The sequence below is a fragment of the Acomys russatus genome, chromosome 24, assembly GCF_903995435.1.
Source record: "Acomys russatus chromosome 24, mAcoRus1.1, whole genome shotgun sequence".
Lineage (NCBI taxonomy): Eukaryota > Metazoa > Chordata > Mammalia > Rodentia > Muridae > Acomys > Acomys russatus.
Window position 1 is genome coordinate 10,678,453 of NC_067160.1, and position 14,694 is coordinate 10,693,146.

The window sequence follows — 14,694 nt, forward strand, 5'->3', positions numbered from 1 at the left end:
ACACACCACTCTCTTTCTTTGTCTCTCCCTCCCCACCACCACTACAAGGGAGATCAGTTTGTTCAAGGATCAAACTGATTAGAATATTTTGCCATCTTCACAGTCAGAAAACAGAGACCTATGACATTGTTAGTATTCTGCCTTTGGTACTAGATAAAAATAACTTAGTCAGGCCCATTCTAAACCGCTATGCTTAATGGCACCTGACCCTCTTTGCCTCTTTTAAGCTAAAGTTTGCCTCACCATCACAATATAGCCACCTCAGCTCCAGCCACTAAGTTGAAATTCCACCACAGCAAGGAGATCAGGGATAAAGGGTCAAGAAAGCGCCTCCTGCCTGAGTGTGCCTGAAATCCCGCCTTAGGAATTCTGTTTACATCTCCCTGGTCATTGATAAGTCAAGGGAAGCTAAAGCGCGTACAGGGCAGGCAGCTTGCAAACTCTGGTAGAAATGCCACGGTGTGCGCAACCGTGTCCCCAGATAGGGCAAAGCTTATGTGGCCAGAGACTCTCAAGCCTTTTGCCGCGGCCAAGGAAGAAGGGCAGCTGGTCAACAGCTCCTACTTCCTTCTGTTTCAAGCCCGCTGTGCGATTTGCGAGGGGCGTGGCCTCTACGGGGCCTTGCTATGCTCGTCCTTGTTTCCGGTCCTTCCTATGTCGCACTTGTTTCCGGTCCCAAATGTCAGCTCCGAGGCTTGGCAACCTTTGCTTCCTTTTCATTGAGATTTGCAGGGTAGCGGCTTCTGCTGACTTCCCTCGCAGGAATCTGAAACAACTGCAGGACTGGTGTCTATTGAGCACATCCATGGGGCGTTATGTGTTTTAGTATGGACAAGCAAGACTTGTCTAGAAATTCATTTTTCTTTTTTAACTCTAATTTTCAGGATTGCGCCACACAAAATCATATAGTAACGTCACAAATACAGTAACTGGTGACTCGTGTGGACTCTGGAGTCAAAAATCCATGTTCAAACCTCAATACTATCTTCGACAGGCAAATTATATAATGTTTCTCAGCCAGGGTTTGGTTTGGTTTGGTTTCTTTTGTTTGGTTGGTTAGTTTTGTTTCGTTTTTGGTTTATTTGTGTTTTCTCCATAAAATGGGAGATTAAGGAGATATCTCCTGGAGGTTGCATTAAGAATTTAATAGGGAAAAGTTATATAAAGCATAGATTAGGACCTGACAGAGTTACGTGTGTAACAGGTGTAAATATTTATTCTTTCTTTCCAGACTTCTGAAAATTACATAAATAGATTCTCTAAGGCTACCTAGCATTAATGTGAAAACATTTCTTTCAAGAGGTCTTGGCTTGCTTCTGTGTTCGCCACTATTGCTTGATTATTTGATTTTCCAAGTGCGGTTTAAAAACTGCTGGGAGCCTCGTATGGTAGTTAATACATTATCTTAAGCAATTTAATGCAAATTAATTCTTACACAACCTTGAGTTTCAAAAGCTATTGGACTGGGGAGGGAAGGAGTGAGGTTAGGGAGCTCTTTGCTGTCTCCATCTGGACCCTGGAGCGGCCCCATCTGCTCTCAGGGATCCCACCAGCTCTCCGCAGTTCCCCTGCCAGACAGCATGTGGAGCCTTTAAAGCCAACAGCAGGCTTGAGTGCGTGGAAAGACGGATGCTTCAAGTCTTCCAGGAAACATAAGAGCCTTCCTTGGGCATTTCAACACTCTGTTTCTGAACCGTCACCCAAGTGAGGCATCAGGTTTCCGGTTAGTTTTATTTCTGAGTTCCCTTCTCCTCTTGTGACTTCAATTCTCACTCTCTGAGGGTCTCTAAGGCTGTTTTGAGAGCTTTGGACTCCGCTGAGAACATTTGGTGGGAGCCACCGAATGGTTCCGGAGGGAATGGCAAGCTTGGGGCTACTGGACTGGAGCAAAAGGAAGGTGGGGGGTGGGGGGCTAGTAAAGATGCTATTGCAGCATCCAGACTTATGATCACCCGAAGGGGAGCTGTGGCATCAGCAACAGACAGGTGTTCAGAGGCCCATCGGAAGAGGCGTGGCTGTGGCATGCAAGTGAAGAGGGCAGCGCTGTGAATTTCAGAGAGGAATTGCCTGCATAGATGACCAGGCTCAGATCCTGGGAGAGTGGCTCTGTGAACAGAGGGAGGTCTGGAGGAAGGTGATGCGCTCAGCTCTGCATGCTCAAGTCACTGTGTCTCTAGCCATGACAGCACGCGGGAGAGAAGCAGCTTAAATGTGACTCATGGCCAACTGTATCACTGCAGAGTGGCACATCCAATCTGGGGCTGTGTCTGTGAAGTCATCAATAATCTCCACCTTTTGGAGCCTAGGAGTTCAGCAGTTCACTAATTTGTAAGTTAAGACCCACTGCCACACTTGGCTACTTTGTTCTGAAGTCACGCACCGTAAACAGAAACCTCTTACGTGTCTCAGAGACACTCCAGCCTCCCTCACCCCATGGCTCCTCAGTCATGTGAATCGGAGAGAACCTGAAAGCCTGCCTCTGCTGGCGTGCCCCTTGCCCCTCCTGCTGGAGGACAGGGTGGCTGCGTCAGCTGCACATAGTGTCTATGTGTTTCCATTATAAAATTCCAGTCCTCAAAGAACCCCTAACATTTCACTCAGAACAGAAACAATCTGAATTGTAAGTCAATGCTACAAAACATGCCTGAGATGAGTGCCAACTCTGTCCATTTTATCAAAAAACAAGAAGGCAGAGATGCAGCCATGCTCACCATACCCTGGCTGCAGCCCTGAGCAATTAAGGGGGGTGGGACAGGTATTTAAAAAGTGTTCTGCATAATCTTTATTCCATGAACTATTTCTCAGTTTCCAATATTTCTCTTTTATAAGGGAAAGGAAGGCAGAAAATCCTGTCATATTGCTAGCAATTCAGAACTGTAATTCAACAACAATACTCTTCATCCGTAAAAATGAAGCCAGGCGGTGGTGGCGCACGCCTTTAATCCCAGCACTCGGGAGGCAGAGGCAGGTGGATCGCTGTGAGTTCGAGGCCAGCCTGGTCTACAAAGTGAGTCCAGGATGGCCAAGGCTACACAGAGAAACCCTGTCTCGAAAAACCAAAAAAAAAAAAAAAAGAATACCCAGCTCAGGTAGCTTCCTCAGATATTATTAAAATGATGACAATACATTTGGGCACATTCAGGTTGGTTTCTCTTGGTGTCCTTACAGCAGCAGAGCAACAGCTGCCGGGCAGAGGGAATGTCACCATTTCCAGGAACAAGCTTGGCTCTTTGTTTGCTCTTTTGTCCCACAGCTTGCTGTCAAGATGCTAGAAGTGACTGTGGTCAACTGTAGATGTCCACCAAGGCAGATGGTAGCAGGCGTTGGGCTGACTGAGGAAGGAACACAAGGCCAGTCTCTGGCTACCGGCAGCTCAGTGAACTGAAGGAACCACCACCGTCTCAGGAAAAATAGCACTAAGATAGTTCTGGGCTCAGCTGGAGGTGGCTGGATTGGCTAGCGGGTCAGAACATGCCAGCCTCACTCTTAGCCAGTCTTAGGTTGAGCTAGGAAGCTTTTGCCAGCCACTGGTCTATGACGAGCAGAGAGGAAAGGCCACCATCTCCTAAAGTCACCATAATAGGAATTAGAGATTTAAAGCTTAAATAAACTAATGAAGCTGAAAGGCTCTGTTTCTATTCTGTGCAGGGCTCACGGAGTGGCTCAGCCATCAGCCAGTTTCCCACAGCCTGTAGCACAGCACCTGCCACTGTGGCAGGGAAGGCATGCAGCAGGAATACCGCTCTCTGGTCATACTGTGTCCACAATCAGAAAGCAGGAAGCAGAGAGCTCAGGCCTGCAATAGAATAAACCCTTCTTCATTTAAGTTGCTCCTTTCAGATACTTTGTTGTAGTGGTGACAAAAGTAGCTGATATGCACATAAACTTCGCAGTGTCTACTGTCCAACCCAGACTTACCAGGCATTCAAAGACACGAGGAAAGTTTGGTCCATGTGATGAGAAGGCACAATCAGTGCACTTAAAAAAAGAGAACAAGATGTTTTGGGAAAGCCTTGCAATTATGGAGATTCTACTCCGTGATTGGATGGGCTATTGCTTTGGGTTTCTGATGGGGGTGTCAGATAGAGCATATGGCTGAGCAAACTCAAGTTGAGAACACTCATGTTAGCACCCACAGTGCACCCGAAACAGACTCCCGCTCTCCAGTTCTCCTTGGCCTATAACGAGAATGCCCAGTTCTCAACAGCAGCTGCGCTCTGCAGTGGGCCAAGACGCCTTGCTGCCCAGGAAAACCTTGTTGTGTTCCCACCACTGATTCAGACCACACAACCCTTCCATCCTTTCGGTTTGTTTTTCAAGACAGGGCTTCTCTCTGTTGCCTTGGCTGGACTTCACTTTGAAGACAAGGCTGGCCTTGAACTCCCAGATCATCAGCAGCTACGTCTGTGCTCATGAGCTTCTCATAGAAAGTGCAAAGCTTGTGTTCATCATCCACTTCAAAGAGTTTCTGACAGCTGGGGCCTGGGAAGGGATATTCTACTTCATCTTGACAGGGCCAATCACCTAGGATGCTCAAAAACAAACAAGCAAACAAACAAAAACAGAAGGTCACATCTTTATTAAAAAGAAAATATAAAAACATTTTCAGTATAAAAAATATAAATGGAGAGATAGATGCCATGCTTTGGGTCTACACACACAGGAAGAGGACAGGAGACTTCTGGAAGAGAAGGTTGAGCATGACTTGAGTGGTCAGGGCGGACGAATAGTCTAGGGAGGAAACTACCACACAGTGCTTTAAAGCAGCTCGACTTCAGTGGAGCTCCAGCTCAGTCTCTCACTGTGTGCTGACAGGAAAGTCCTTTGACCTTGTTGAACTGCAATTTTCTTGCCTATAAAGAGATGATAAAGTGACCTAACACACAGAACTGCTGTGATGCTTCTGTGAGATGATGGCATCAAGCCTAGCCCTAGCCTTAGCCCTAGCCTCTAGCCTCTAGTCTCTAGCCTCCCTCCCTAGCCTCTAGCCCCTAGCCTCTAGCCCCTAGCCCCTAGCCCCTAGCCCCTAGCCCCTAGCCCCTAGCCCCTAGCCCCTAGCCCCTAGCCCCTAGCCTCTAGCCCCTAGCCCCTAGCCTCTAGCCCCTAGCCCCTAGCCTCTAGCCCCTAGCCCCTAGCCCCTAGCCTCTAGCCTCTAGCCCCTAGCCCCTAGCCTCTAGCCCCTAGCCCCTAGCCTCTAGCCTCTAGCCTCTAGCCTCTAGCCCTAGGCCATAGCCCTAGCCTAGTGCATTGAATGTTCAGTATATAATTCCTCCTCATCTCTTCCTCTTAAACATCATCAGAAATGGGAGGGGGGCATCATCTGGCCAAAGGAAGGTCTCCTCCCTTCTCTGCTAGTAAAGATATAAAGGTGGGGAAACTTGGTTCAGCTGAGCACTGTGGTTCTTGGCTGGCGCCAGTCTGCGGACACCTGGCAAGCTGGTTTTTTTTTTTTTTTAAATAGATATTTTGGTTTACCACACTTAGGTAATGTTAGGGGTACTTTTACTAGCTCCTAGAGTATCCTACAATGTACAGACACTACAGAAAATGTTTATCTCACCCGGAACATCCGTAGTGCTGAGGTGGAGACACTGTTGCAGCCAGTCCTTGTTGTTCCTTCATTGCATACTGAGTTGCTACCAACAAGCCCTTTCATTTAAGTCTTGGTTTCCTCCATGGCAAACTAACAGCAACACGGATAACAATAATATGGGCCTCATAAGGTTCTTGAGAAAGCTAACCGTCAGCGTGTCTGACACAGCACAGCCTGGCACAGGTTAGGCGTCCAGCAACATGTGCCGGTAACTGTGATAACAGGTGAGATAAACAGAGCTGCCGAGCCAGTGGGAGGGCGCAATGGAGCCATTCCCAGGTGGAGAGTTTCTTTCAGAGGCTGAGAGTAGGGGGTGGGGGAGGGTGGGGGAGGGTGGCTGGGGGGAGAGGAGGGGAGGGCGGAGGAATCAAAAACATCGGAAAGCAGTGTGTTGTGCTGCTTGAAGAGCTAGTGTACCCTGTGTACACACCAGCATCTGGATCTCACAGAAGCCAGCACGCAAGGGCCAGATCCATGTGCTCTTCTTAGCTTCATCCACTCCCGCTCTTTCCAAAGGCTGGATAGAAACAATAGCTAGAGTCTGTATTTTCTTTCTCTTGTTAGCATGTTTAATATAAGCTCTGGCTTTAGAGCTCAGATACTGTTTATACGTATGGACTTAGCTGAGTCTATCAAAATGCAAATTTGTATACCCTTTGACCCAGAAATACTAATTCTATACCATGGCCTTCTGATAATCTTCATCTGCAAAATGGTACATACAAAATATCCTTGATATCATTACTTAGGATGGCCAAATATAAATAACACTTAATTTTCCTTAACAACACAGAACTGGTTTAACAAATTTGACAGCTGTAGGACACTAGGTAGCCATGTTTTCAATTTCATTTTTAATTTACATAGGCACAAATGTTTCTTGAAGGCCACACAAACAGCCGCTCATATCCATTGTCTCTTGGAATGAAAGTTCAATGGTTAGGGCAGTATAGAAGGGAGACTACACTGTACCTTCTGTACCCTTGTGTCTCCCTTGAGCCATATGAACATTACTTATTGAAAATACAAGTAAAATATAGAGTGAATTACATGTGCTAGTCACATGTGCTAGTCACAGGAGAACTCGGCGATGGAGCGTGACTTTCCAAGTCAGCTACCCAGATGGCTAGGTGTAAGGTTTGTCCCCTCACACAGAAGTACCCAGGTGCTCCTGGCTGATCAAGAGAGTGCTTCTGGTATCAACCAGGTTGCCCCCGAGAGATAAGCTGTGCATTCCAACTTTCAGGTCCAATTGGGTTTTCACAGGATCAACAAAAGAGGCAGGTGTCCCACACTGCTCTGGAAGAGGCTGGCTAGACCCCAGGAATACGTTACAGGGCCATAGACCTGAGCTCAGCACAAAAAAAAAAAAAAAAAAAAAAAAAAAAAACAATACACTAAAAGCAGACGAGTCAGAATGAAGTGGGCCTCCTTGGGAGGGAGTGTGTTCATCCTCCTGGGGGCGTTTAAATAGTGACTGAATGACCATGCACAGGTATGCCCAAAAAGAGGCACGCCCCCCTCCCCCTGCCCTGTGGCTGATGCAACCATCTTGAGTCCTTCATGGGTGACAGTTGGTACTGTTCCCCTCTTTCTCAACATGAGGAGGGATACACTTACACAGAACCATCAGAAATTACCTGCTGGTGGCAAGCCTTCAAGAAGAGCCACATCCTCGTATGTACTAGAAGCAGTTCTCTTGCTCAAGGCAGCTGGCTGGTAGTCACCGTGAACTTTGGGGCTTTGATTCGCAGATACTCCTTTCTCTATAGATACTCCACTAGCTCCCTGTCCTTACAGCCAACTGTGTTTATGCAACAAATGTATGGCATCAGAGCAGTTCCTCAGGACGGGAATTCTGCTACCTCTGTCCAGAACCGGCACTTGTCCTGAGGAAAATGATTCTCCCCATGGTAATCCGAGCTCAGAAAACAATTGGAGAGAGGGAATTCTGAGAAAGTGGCGTTTCACCCACATGCCAATGTTTTATTCCACACAAAGGAAGCAAGAGAAAGAAGAAGAAAGTCTACGAGAGAAAGCTGTCTGGGGCTAAGCCAAACCAACTTAAATGCTTTAAAGAATAAATTGGTGGAGTAATTCGAATCATGGGCAGGTGCTAGGAATGTAATTTAGTAAATGCTCAGGAACTTGCCAAAGAAGAGAAAAATGTGTTGCTTTTGAGATCATTTCCCAGCAGCTCCATAAAGGAAAACTGATTACAGGAATTTAATAAGTAAAACAGAGCCAGAAAGAGTATGATCAAATGAGTTTTTAATTACATTTCAGCAGAAAAAAATTCCAATTCGTGCTTCTGGGATTAAAAAAAATAATTTCTAGAGAAATGCTTTTGTAGCAGGAAAATAACATATACACTAATTTCCATAGGAATTACAGTAGTCCCGTTTAATTAAAAGGCTTGATCAGAGTAAAGAGGAGCCTGTGCCAATAAGTGCTAAATAAAACATGGCAGTTCACTGCTGCCTCACCCTGTTGTCAAAAATAAATAGATAATAAATAAAGCGACAAGCAAACAAACACTGAGTGTTGAGCAGGATGTAGGCATCCGCATTTTTCTCATGGGAATTTTGATCACTGGATGATTATGTTGCTTTGCTTTATTCATATATGAAATAAATGGTGCATCTGACTTTAAATGAGATGTTTCCAGTTAGTGTGACAAAGATCACAGGGAAAGAAGACACGCATGCGTGCACGCGCACACACACACGCACACACACGAGGCAGGATGGGGGAAGGGATGAGGGTAACTATTCCAGGGCATCAATGTGAAGAGAAGAGTCACCTGAACCAGCAGGCGTTTCAATTATTCACTCAGATACGTGTAGGGGGATGTGTCAGGATTACTGACAGGTAGGTGGTTTGAGGTTTACTTAGGGGAAGCACATCCTGCCCTCTATAGGACCTACTGTTCTTCATCTGAGGACTTTGCTGCCGGACACTCCTCGACCTCAGCTCACACCTAGAGAGTGCTTCCTGGAAGATGTGCGGAAACTACTACTGTGCTTTTATTCTCTGTTCAACTTTTGTCCCCTGGTGATGAATGGGATCCACCTGCAAAGCCTCGGAGGTCGGGCTCAATTAGAAGCATCACCTTTCCAAAGTCGACATGCAGCGCCATGCTTTATTAGCGCTGTATAGCAAGGAGTTTCTATGGCTAACCTTGGTCATCAACGTGACTGATGCAACCTAGGAAGAGGAAACCTCAGCTGAAAGGCCTCCATCAGATTTGCCTGTGGGCGTGGCTGTAGATGGTGCATCCCCTGGGAGGTGGTCCTGGGCTATATAAGAAAAGTGGCTGACCGGGCCAGGGGGAAGCAAGCCAGTAAGCTCCATTACCCCATGGTCTCTAGTTCAGTTCCAGCCTTGGTGTCTCTTGGTGATGGTCACTAACCTGTAAACTCTCTCTGAGTTAGAGGCCAGCCTTGTCTATAATGGTGAGTTCTAGGCAAGCCAAGGCATGCTAAGACCCTGTCTTTTTTTTTTTAAATGGCACAACTCAACAACAACAAAAGATGGAGTGTCACCATGTCACCCAAATCTTTTTGTCTACTGCTGATATTCCTGGGGCCTGAACGCAAAGTTTTTAATAGACCAGACAAAGGTTTTACCACTGGATGACACCCTTAGCCCTGTGTTTCCTTTACTCAACAATTAGACTGTCTAGAATTTACAACGGCTCCTAGACCCTTTACTGTGTATGTTCTCTATGAATAGTTTTATTGATATTTATTCACATATAGATACTTAACAGACTTTTTTTCCAATCATGTTTTACAGGTTAAATATATTGAAATCTTTCATAATAACAGTAATAAACAGTAAGATGTAAAATTCATGGGAAAGTAAGACAAAATATTAGGCTAGGGTTATAGCTCGAAGGCAGGCTATGTGTCTAGAGTGTACAAGGCCTTGAGTTTGACCCCTGACACTACAAGTAAATAAATAAATAAAAAGAATTCAAAGGAAAGAAGAATTCCATAAGCTTTTTAAGTGTACAGTGTTTCCAGTGGAACAGAGAATGACCAGGTGTTCCCACTCAGCGGCCTCCAGCCTGAGCGGTGTCCATCTACTGATGCTGGGCCTAAGCATCCTGAATCCACTCTAACTCCAGTTCACAGGCGATGTCCTCGGCCCACCCCATAGTACCCCATGTGGGAAGACTGGCTTAAAAGCTGCAGGAAGCTCATGAGCATTAGATGAGACAGCTTACTGGCAGGATTCCACTGTCAGGCCCACCCAGAGCTTCTGAGGCCAGAAACTGCTCAAACCACTTGGAAGTAGAGACCTTTATTTCTAAGGGGGGAAATTTAACACAAAAGGAAATATTTGGAAGGATCTATGGATCTTGTGCAATTAAGGACCCTGAAGCATCGGTTTCATGTGCCTGGTGACCCATCTACCCTGTGTGACCACTCCACACATTTCTTCTCTCCTCGCCGTGCCCCTCCCCAGCACCCTGCGCCTCTCCGTTCCTCTCTCCCAAACCCCTCTCCCTTCACGTCATACCTGCGTGTATACGTTACTCTTAGAGCAGAAGCAGATGTCTGAGTTTAAAGGAATAGGAGGTTTTTAAAGAGTGAAGCCAGGAACCCTGAGAAAGGCAAATAAGAGGGCTTGCCACCAAGCTGACCAGATATGAAGAAGGAAGGACAGGGCTTTGAGAGAGCAACAAAGTCACGTCAGCAGGTTCCCAGGAAGACCCCTCCTCTCCCCCCACACACCCAGAGGAACACTCAAGCTACTGTTATCCGCTCCCATCGTTTAGATCTGCGCCACCCCACGTTAATCTGTGTGTCCAGCATGACCACCACACCACCTGCTTTTGAAAACGCGAGTCCCCTCCTCTTGGGAATTTACCTGATCTTTTATTAATGTGGAAAGTTCACCTGGGCATCTGAGGCACAGCCATTGTGAGTTTAGCTTTTGAAGAATTTAACTTCACAGTCTACTTGATGGACCTCTCTGACAGACAGAGATAGGCACGTGAGTAGATACCGGCGAGCTGCACTTTTGTCTTCTGGTTAGTTTGATGTGCTCGCAGACCTGGAGTCTGCAAGGCTGCCTCTCCCTTGAGTGACGCACGGCCATCGTGTACTGACATTCTTCGCACAGGCTCTGTGACTACACCACAGTGGTGTTGGGTGCATGCCTACGTGTTGGCTCTGTTTTTTTTAACAATTAAGCTTTTTTAAATATCACCCAACTAGCTTACACAAGAAGGAAAAAAGGGACAAAAGAGTGAACCTTTTGGTATCTGTTCCACGGGACGGGTCTTTAGGTGTCTTTTTGGCCCGCCTGTTGGTCCAGCCTGTTTGCTGCTCCACACGCGCCCAAGCCCGGGCTGAACCTGTTGGTCTCTCCTCCCCACCTACCTGAGTCACATTGGAAGGGCAGTCTCCTTTTCCTGTTGAGGATCAATTAGAAAAACAATAGTCCAGTTGGGGTTCCCAGGTCTGCTTTTTGAATTCCAGGCCCAGGATGGCTCTACTCAGTCTGTCACAAGGTATTCATGGGGTGCCCCAAGGGTAAAGCCCGCCAAGACTGTTTCCACCTGTGACAAAGCTTAATCTTTCCCACACCTACGTCTCAGAAGTAGTTCATTTTGACTAGAGCCATTATTTCCCTTCGTGTGACTGGTTCCCCTCCCCTTGGTGAACATTAGGAGAAAGACTATACTTCTCCATGCCTCAGGTTCCTTTCTTTCTATCTATTTATTTGTTTGTTTTAGGCCTTGGTGAAGGTCAATGCAAAACTGAAGCCGATGCTGGATTCGGTAGCTGCCAACCGAAGGAAGTGGGAAGAGTTGCACCAAAAAAGACTGCAGGTCTCTGCTGCCTCCCCAGCCCCTGCCAGTCTCATGGTGGTGGCTGGGGAGGACAGGGTGTGAGCATCCCAGAGCTGCTGCACAACCCCGTGGCCTGGTGGGTCCTCTGTGCCCAAAGGATCTGCTTCCGCACAGACAGTCCTGAAGCTTTGACTGAACCAGGAATCATACCTGGCTGCAGAGAAACAGAAGGATGAAAGACAGAGTGGGGCAGAGAACTGACCCTTGCCTTCCCATGATGGACCCACGCGCCATCAGCCCCACTCGATCCGAGTTGAGGGGACACCATGGTAAAAGTGTCCCTATGGCTGCTTCCTGGATGGTGGTTTTCTGTTATGAGCACTTCCTTTCTTTGCAGTCTCTCCTGGAGCAGGTTTTTGTCCCAGATAGTCCCCAGAATCCAGATTTGCATTCTTGATGGTTTATTTCTAATCCTGCTGCTTCTTAGTGATGCACAGGACCCTGGCCTCGTTTGCCTAACGGATAAGCCCACTTCCTCTTATTAGTGCCAGCCAACCCCAATCTTCCCAAAGGGTCCACAGTAGGAATACAGTCTGTTGGTCTGATTGGTGTTACTTGCGGTCTGTGACTCTGCAGTGAGATAGATCGCGGATCACTTTTCCAGTTTTTGAATTTAGCCCTCATTGTAAACAAAGGCTTCTTCTAGAAGGGACGGATTAATACTTGTATTAAGGCAGAGGGGACTCTACAGCCACACGTACCACAAGTCACGTGAGAATACCGGAACTGCTTACAACAGTGAGAGACCTTCACAGGTGCAGATGAGCCCTGTGACTGAGCATGCTTGAGGTGAAAAATTGGGGAGATAAAATTCAACGTACCTCAACTTTACATTTTTCCTTACATGTAAAGAAGAATATTCTAGAAAGGCAAGGAAATAATGTCTGTATAACCTATATCCTCTAAGAAGTCAGGTCTACAGCAGGTGAAAACAAGCTATTTTGGACAGGTGTGGTGACTAGAAAGCTGCTCTGATGCCCTTTCACCTGGGACGCTAAGGACAGGGTCTGTCTTACCCAAAGAGCACTGGACCTGCTGTGCCTCATTCTGCATCATCAGCTGAGTGATTTTGGACAAGGCACTGCACTTCTATGTTTTTCAAATTGTCAAGTGAGATTACACTAGGAACTTCTTTGCAGATAGCTTAGCATTAAAATCCTTTGTCCAAACATAGTCCAAGGACTCCCCAGGGCACACGAGTAGCTAGAAGCTGAAATCTTCTGTCTGAAGTATGTCTCCAGCATCCAGAGGCCACACAAATTGACATCTCTTTGTTCACATGCGTGGTGCTCCACACTCAGACTCTGAGCACACGGAAAATCCCTGCGCAATGTGAAACCTGAGACTCAGCTCGGCTCTGAAGAATCAAAACTTAGGAAACTTTTTGTTTCTTAATTTACAAAACATTTTTTCTTACTTCTACTGACCAGTTTTTTGTTTTTTTTTTTTTTGTTGTTGTTGTTGTTGTTGTTTTGTTTGGTTTGGTTTTGGTTTTTTGGGTTTTGTTTTTTTTTTTTAACAGTGTAAGTACTTTATGTACTACTTTTAATGTCACAAGACAAACAACACAGTTAGTGATGGAAACCACAGGACAAACATGGACAGAAACCCCTTTGGCTCCTTCTTCCCGAGGTTGAGGAGACCTCGAGTCCTTCCAGAGTTTGGCTTAGGTGAGTGGTTTGTGAACCGAGTGGACTCTGGCGGTTCCTGGTTCCTGCACAGGGCTTTCCTGTGACTGGGTTGATAACTCGGCTGACCTTGAAGAGGATCTCAGCCAGCTCGTGTTTCACGTGCTTGGATCGTGGGCTGGGCAACGCTCTGAGGAGCAGGATGTCCCCAACGCTGCACTGCTGAAGGGCATCATGAGCAAAGTAGGTTTTTCACTTATTAAAGGACTTTAGTAAGTAGGGATCGCTCTTACTTTAGCAGTTTTTTGCCGTTGCTGTACCAATCACCTTCCCCACAGCCCATTTGGCATGGACAGATGAACGCACTATTGACATTATGTGTCTCTAAGCACCTCAGGAGTCTCCCACTCGGACCAAGGCCGGCAGAGCACGGGTGCCGCTCAGTATCAGTTCTTAAAGTTACTCAAATCCAAAAGAAATAGAGTTCAGGTTTCACAGGGAGGCATTGCTCTCTGGGTGTTCAGGAGGTGTTTAAAGATGGGGGAGGCGGGGAACAAAATGAAGGTAACAAAACAGGAGTGGGGCGAGCTGGCAACCGTCACAAGGAAGGCAGTTTTCTTATGGCAAGAAAGGCAATAAAATCATAAGCCAAGCAAAAGAAGAAAATAGAGAGAAGACTACAAGGAAAACAGAGACCAAGGCAGATGCTTAAGACGAACCAGCTAAGGAGAGGTGGAAGTCAATCCAAACAAAGAAATGGCACTTCCACCCCACCCCCCAAATTGAAGATGCAGACTCACACCATCACAAGAGACAATCACTCAGGGAGGGGCTTGACAGCAGAGAGAAGAAAGAGGTAGATGCACCGAGAAACAATGTTGCTAACTGTCCTCTACAGCTGTGTCTGCAGGCAAGACTGGAGAGATTGGAGGGGGAAGTGAGCGCAGGGGAAAAAAAAATGCCTCTGCAGAGCAGGTGAGAGGGGCTGTTCAGATTTATGGATTTTATTAAGCCAGTTTTCTGAATCACTCTGCTATAAAGGAAAACAGCTTCTGCAGAGATGCCTCCCTTCCTTCAGGTGAGAAACAAAGGGTGGGTGGAGCTAGGAACAGGCTCAGGGTCTTGTGTGTCTGCAAGCGTGTGCACCGCAAGTGTTTCTGGGTATTGCACCACCTCACGTTTATATCACAGACTGGAATTGAGAATCGGTCCATAGGAGGCTGCAGTGAGTCCACATGTGGTACCCTTCCTAACAATAAATAAATAACGAGAAAAATGGATGCCAGTCTGTTTGGAGAAAAAAAAAATCAGGCATGTGCTTTATGATAAAACTGGACCCAGGGTCTTCCCGAAACTGCAGGCAGGAAGACAGCAGCTCCTCTCCACCCTGAGTGTTGATGCTACTTATTGCTGAGGGAGACATAATTTATAGCACAAACCCTACGGCTTCCACTGAGGTTGAGTTTTGCTCTCATCTTCTTGCCTTTTTATTGGCTTCACTGCACGGTTGCCAATAGCAACATCCACGGGTAGCAAAGGGAGTTCAACACCATTGCAATCTGCCAGACAGTGGAGCCCTGACAATGTCAACCATCAATCAAATAGCT

At 46.6% G+C, this 14,694-nt stretch overlaps 2 protein-coding genes and 1 pseudogene across 2 annotated transcripts in view; 1 reads left to right on the top strand and 2 right to left on the bottom strand.

Moving 5' to 3' along the window:
* Pde11a (phosphodiesterase 11A) overlaps positions 1 to 11,877 on the top strand; it is a 223,530-nt gene extending 211,653 nt beyond the window's left edge. The window contains exon 17 of the mRNA XM_051167077.1: positions 11,343 to 11,877. Within this exon, the coding sequence (XP_051023034.1) occupies positions 11,343 to 11,501 (159 nt within the window). The 3' untranslated portion in view covers positions 11,502 to 11,877. The remainder of the gene's footprint in view (positions 1 to 11,342) is intronic.
* Positions 1 to 14,694, bottom strand: part of Hnrnpa3 (heterogeneous nuclear ribonucleoprotein A3) — a 397,554-nt gene that overhangs the window by 36,981 nt on the left and 345,879 nt on the right. The gene's annotated exons all lie outside the window — the stretch shown is intronic.
* Positions 13,031 to 13,540, bottom strand: LOC127207649 (28S ribosomal protein S17, mitochondrial-like; annotated as a pseudogene).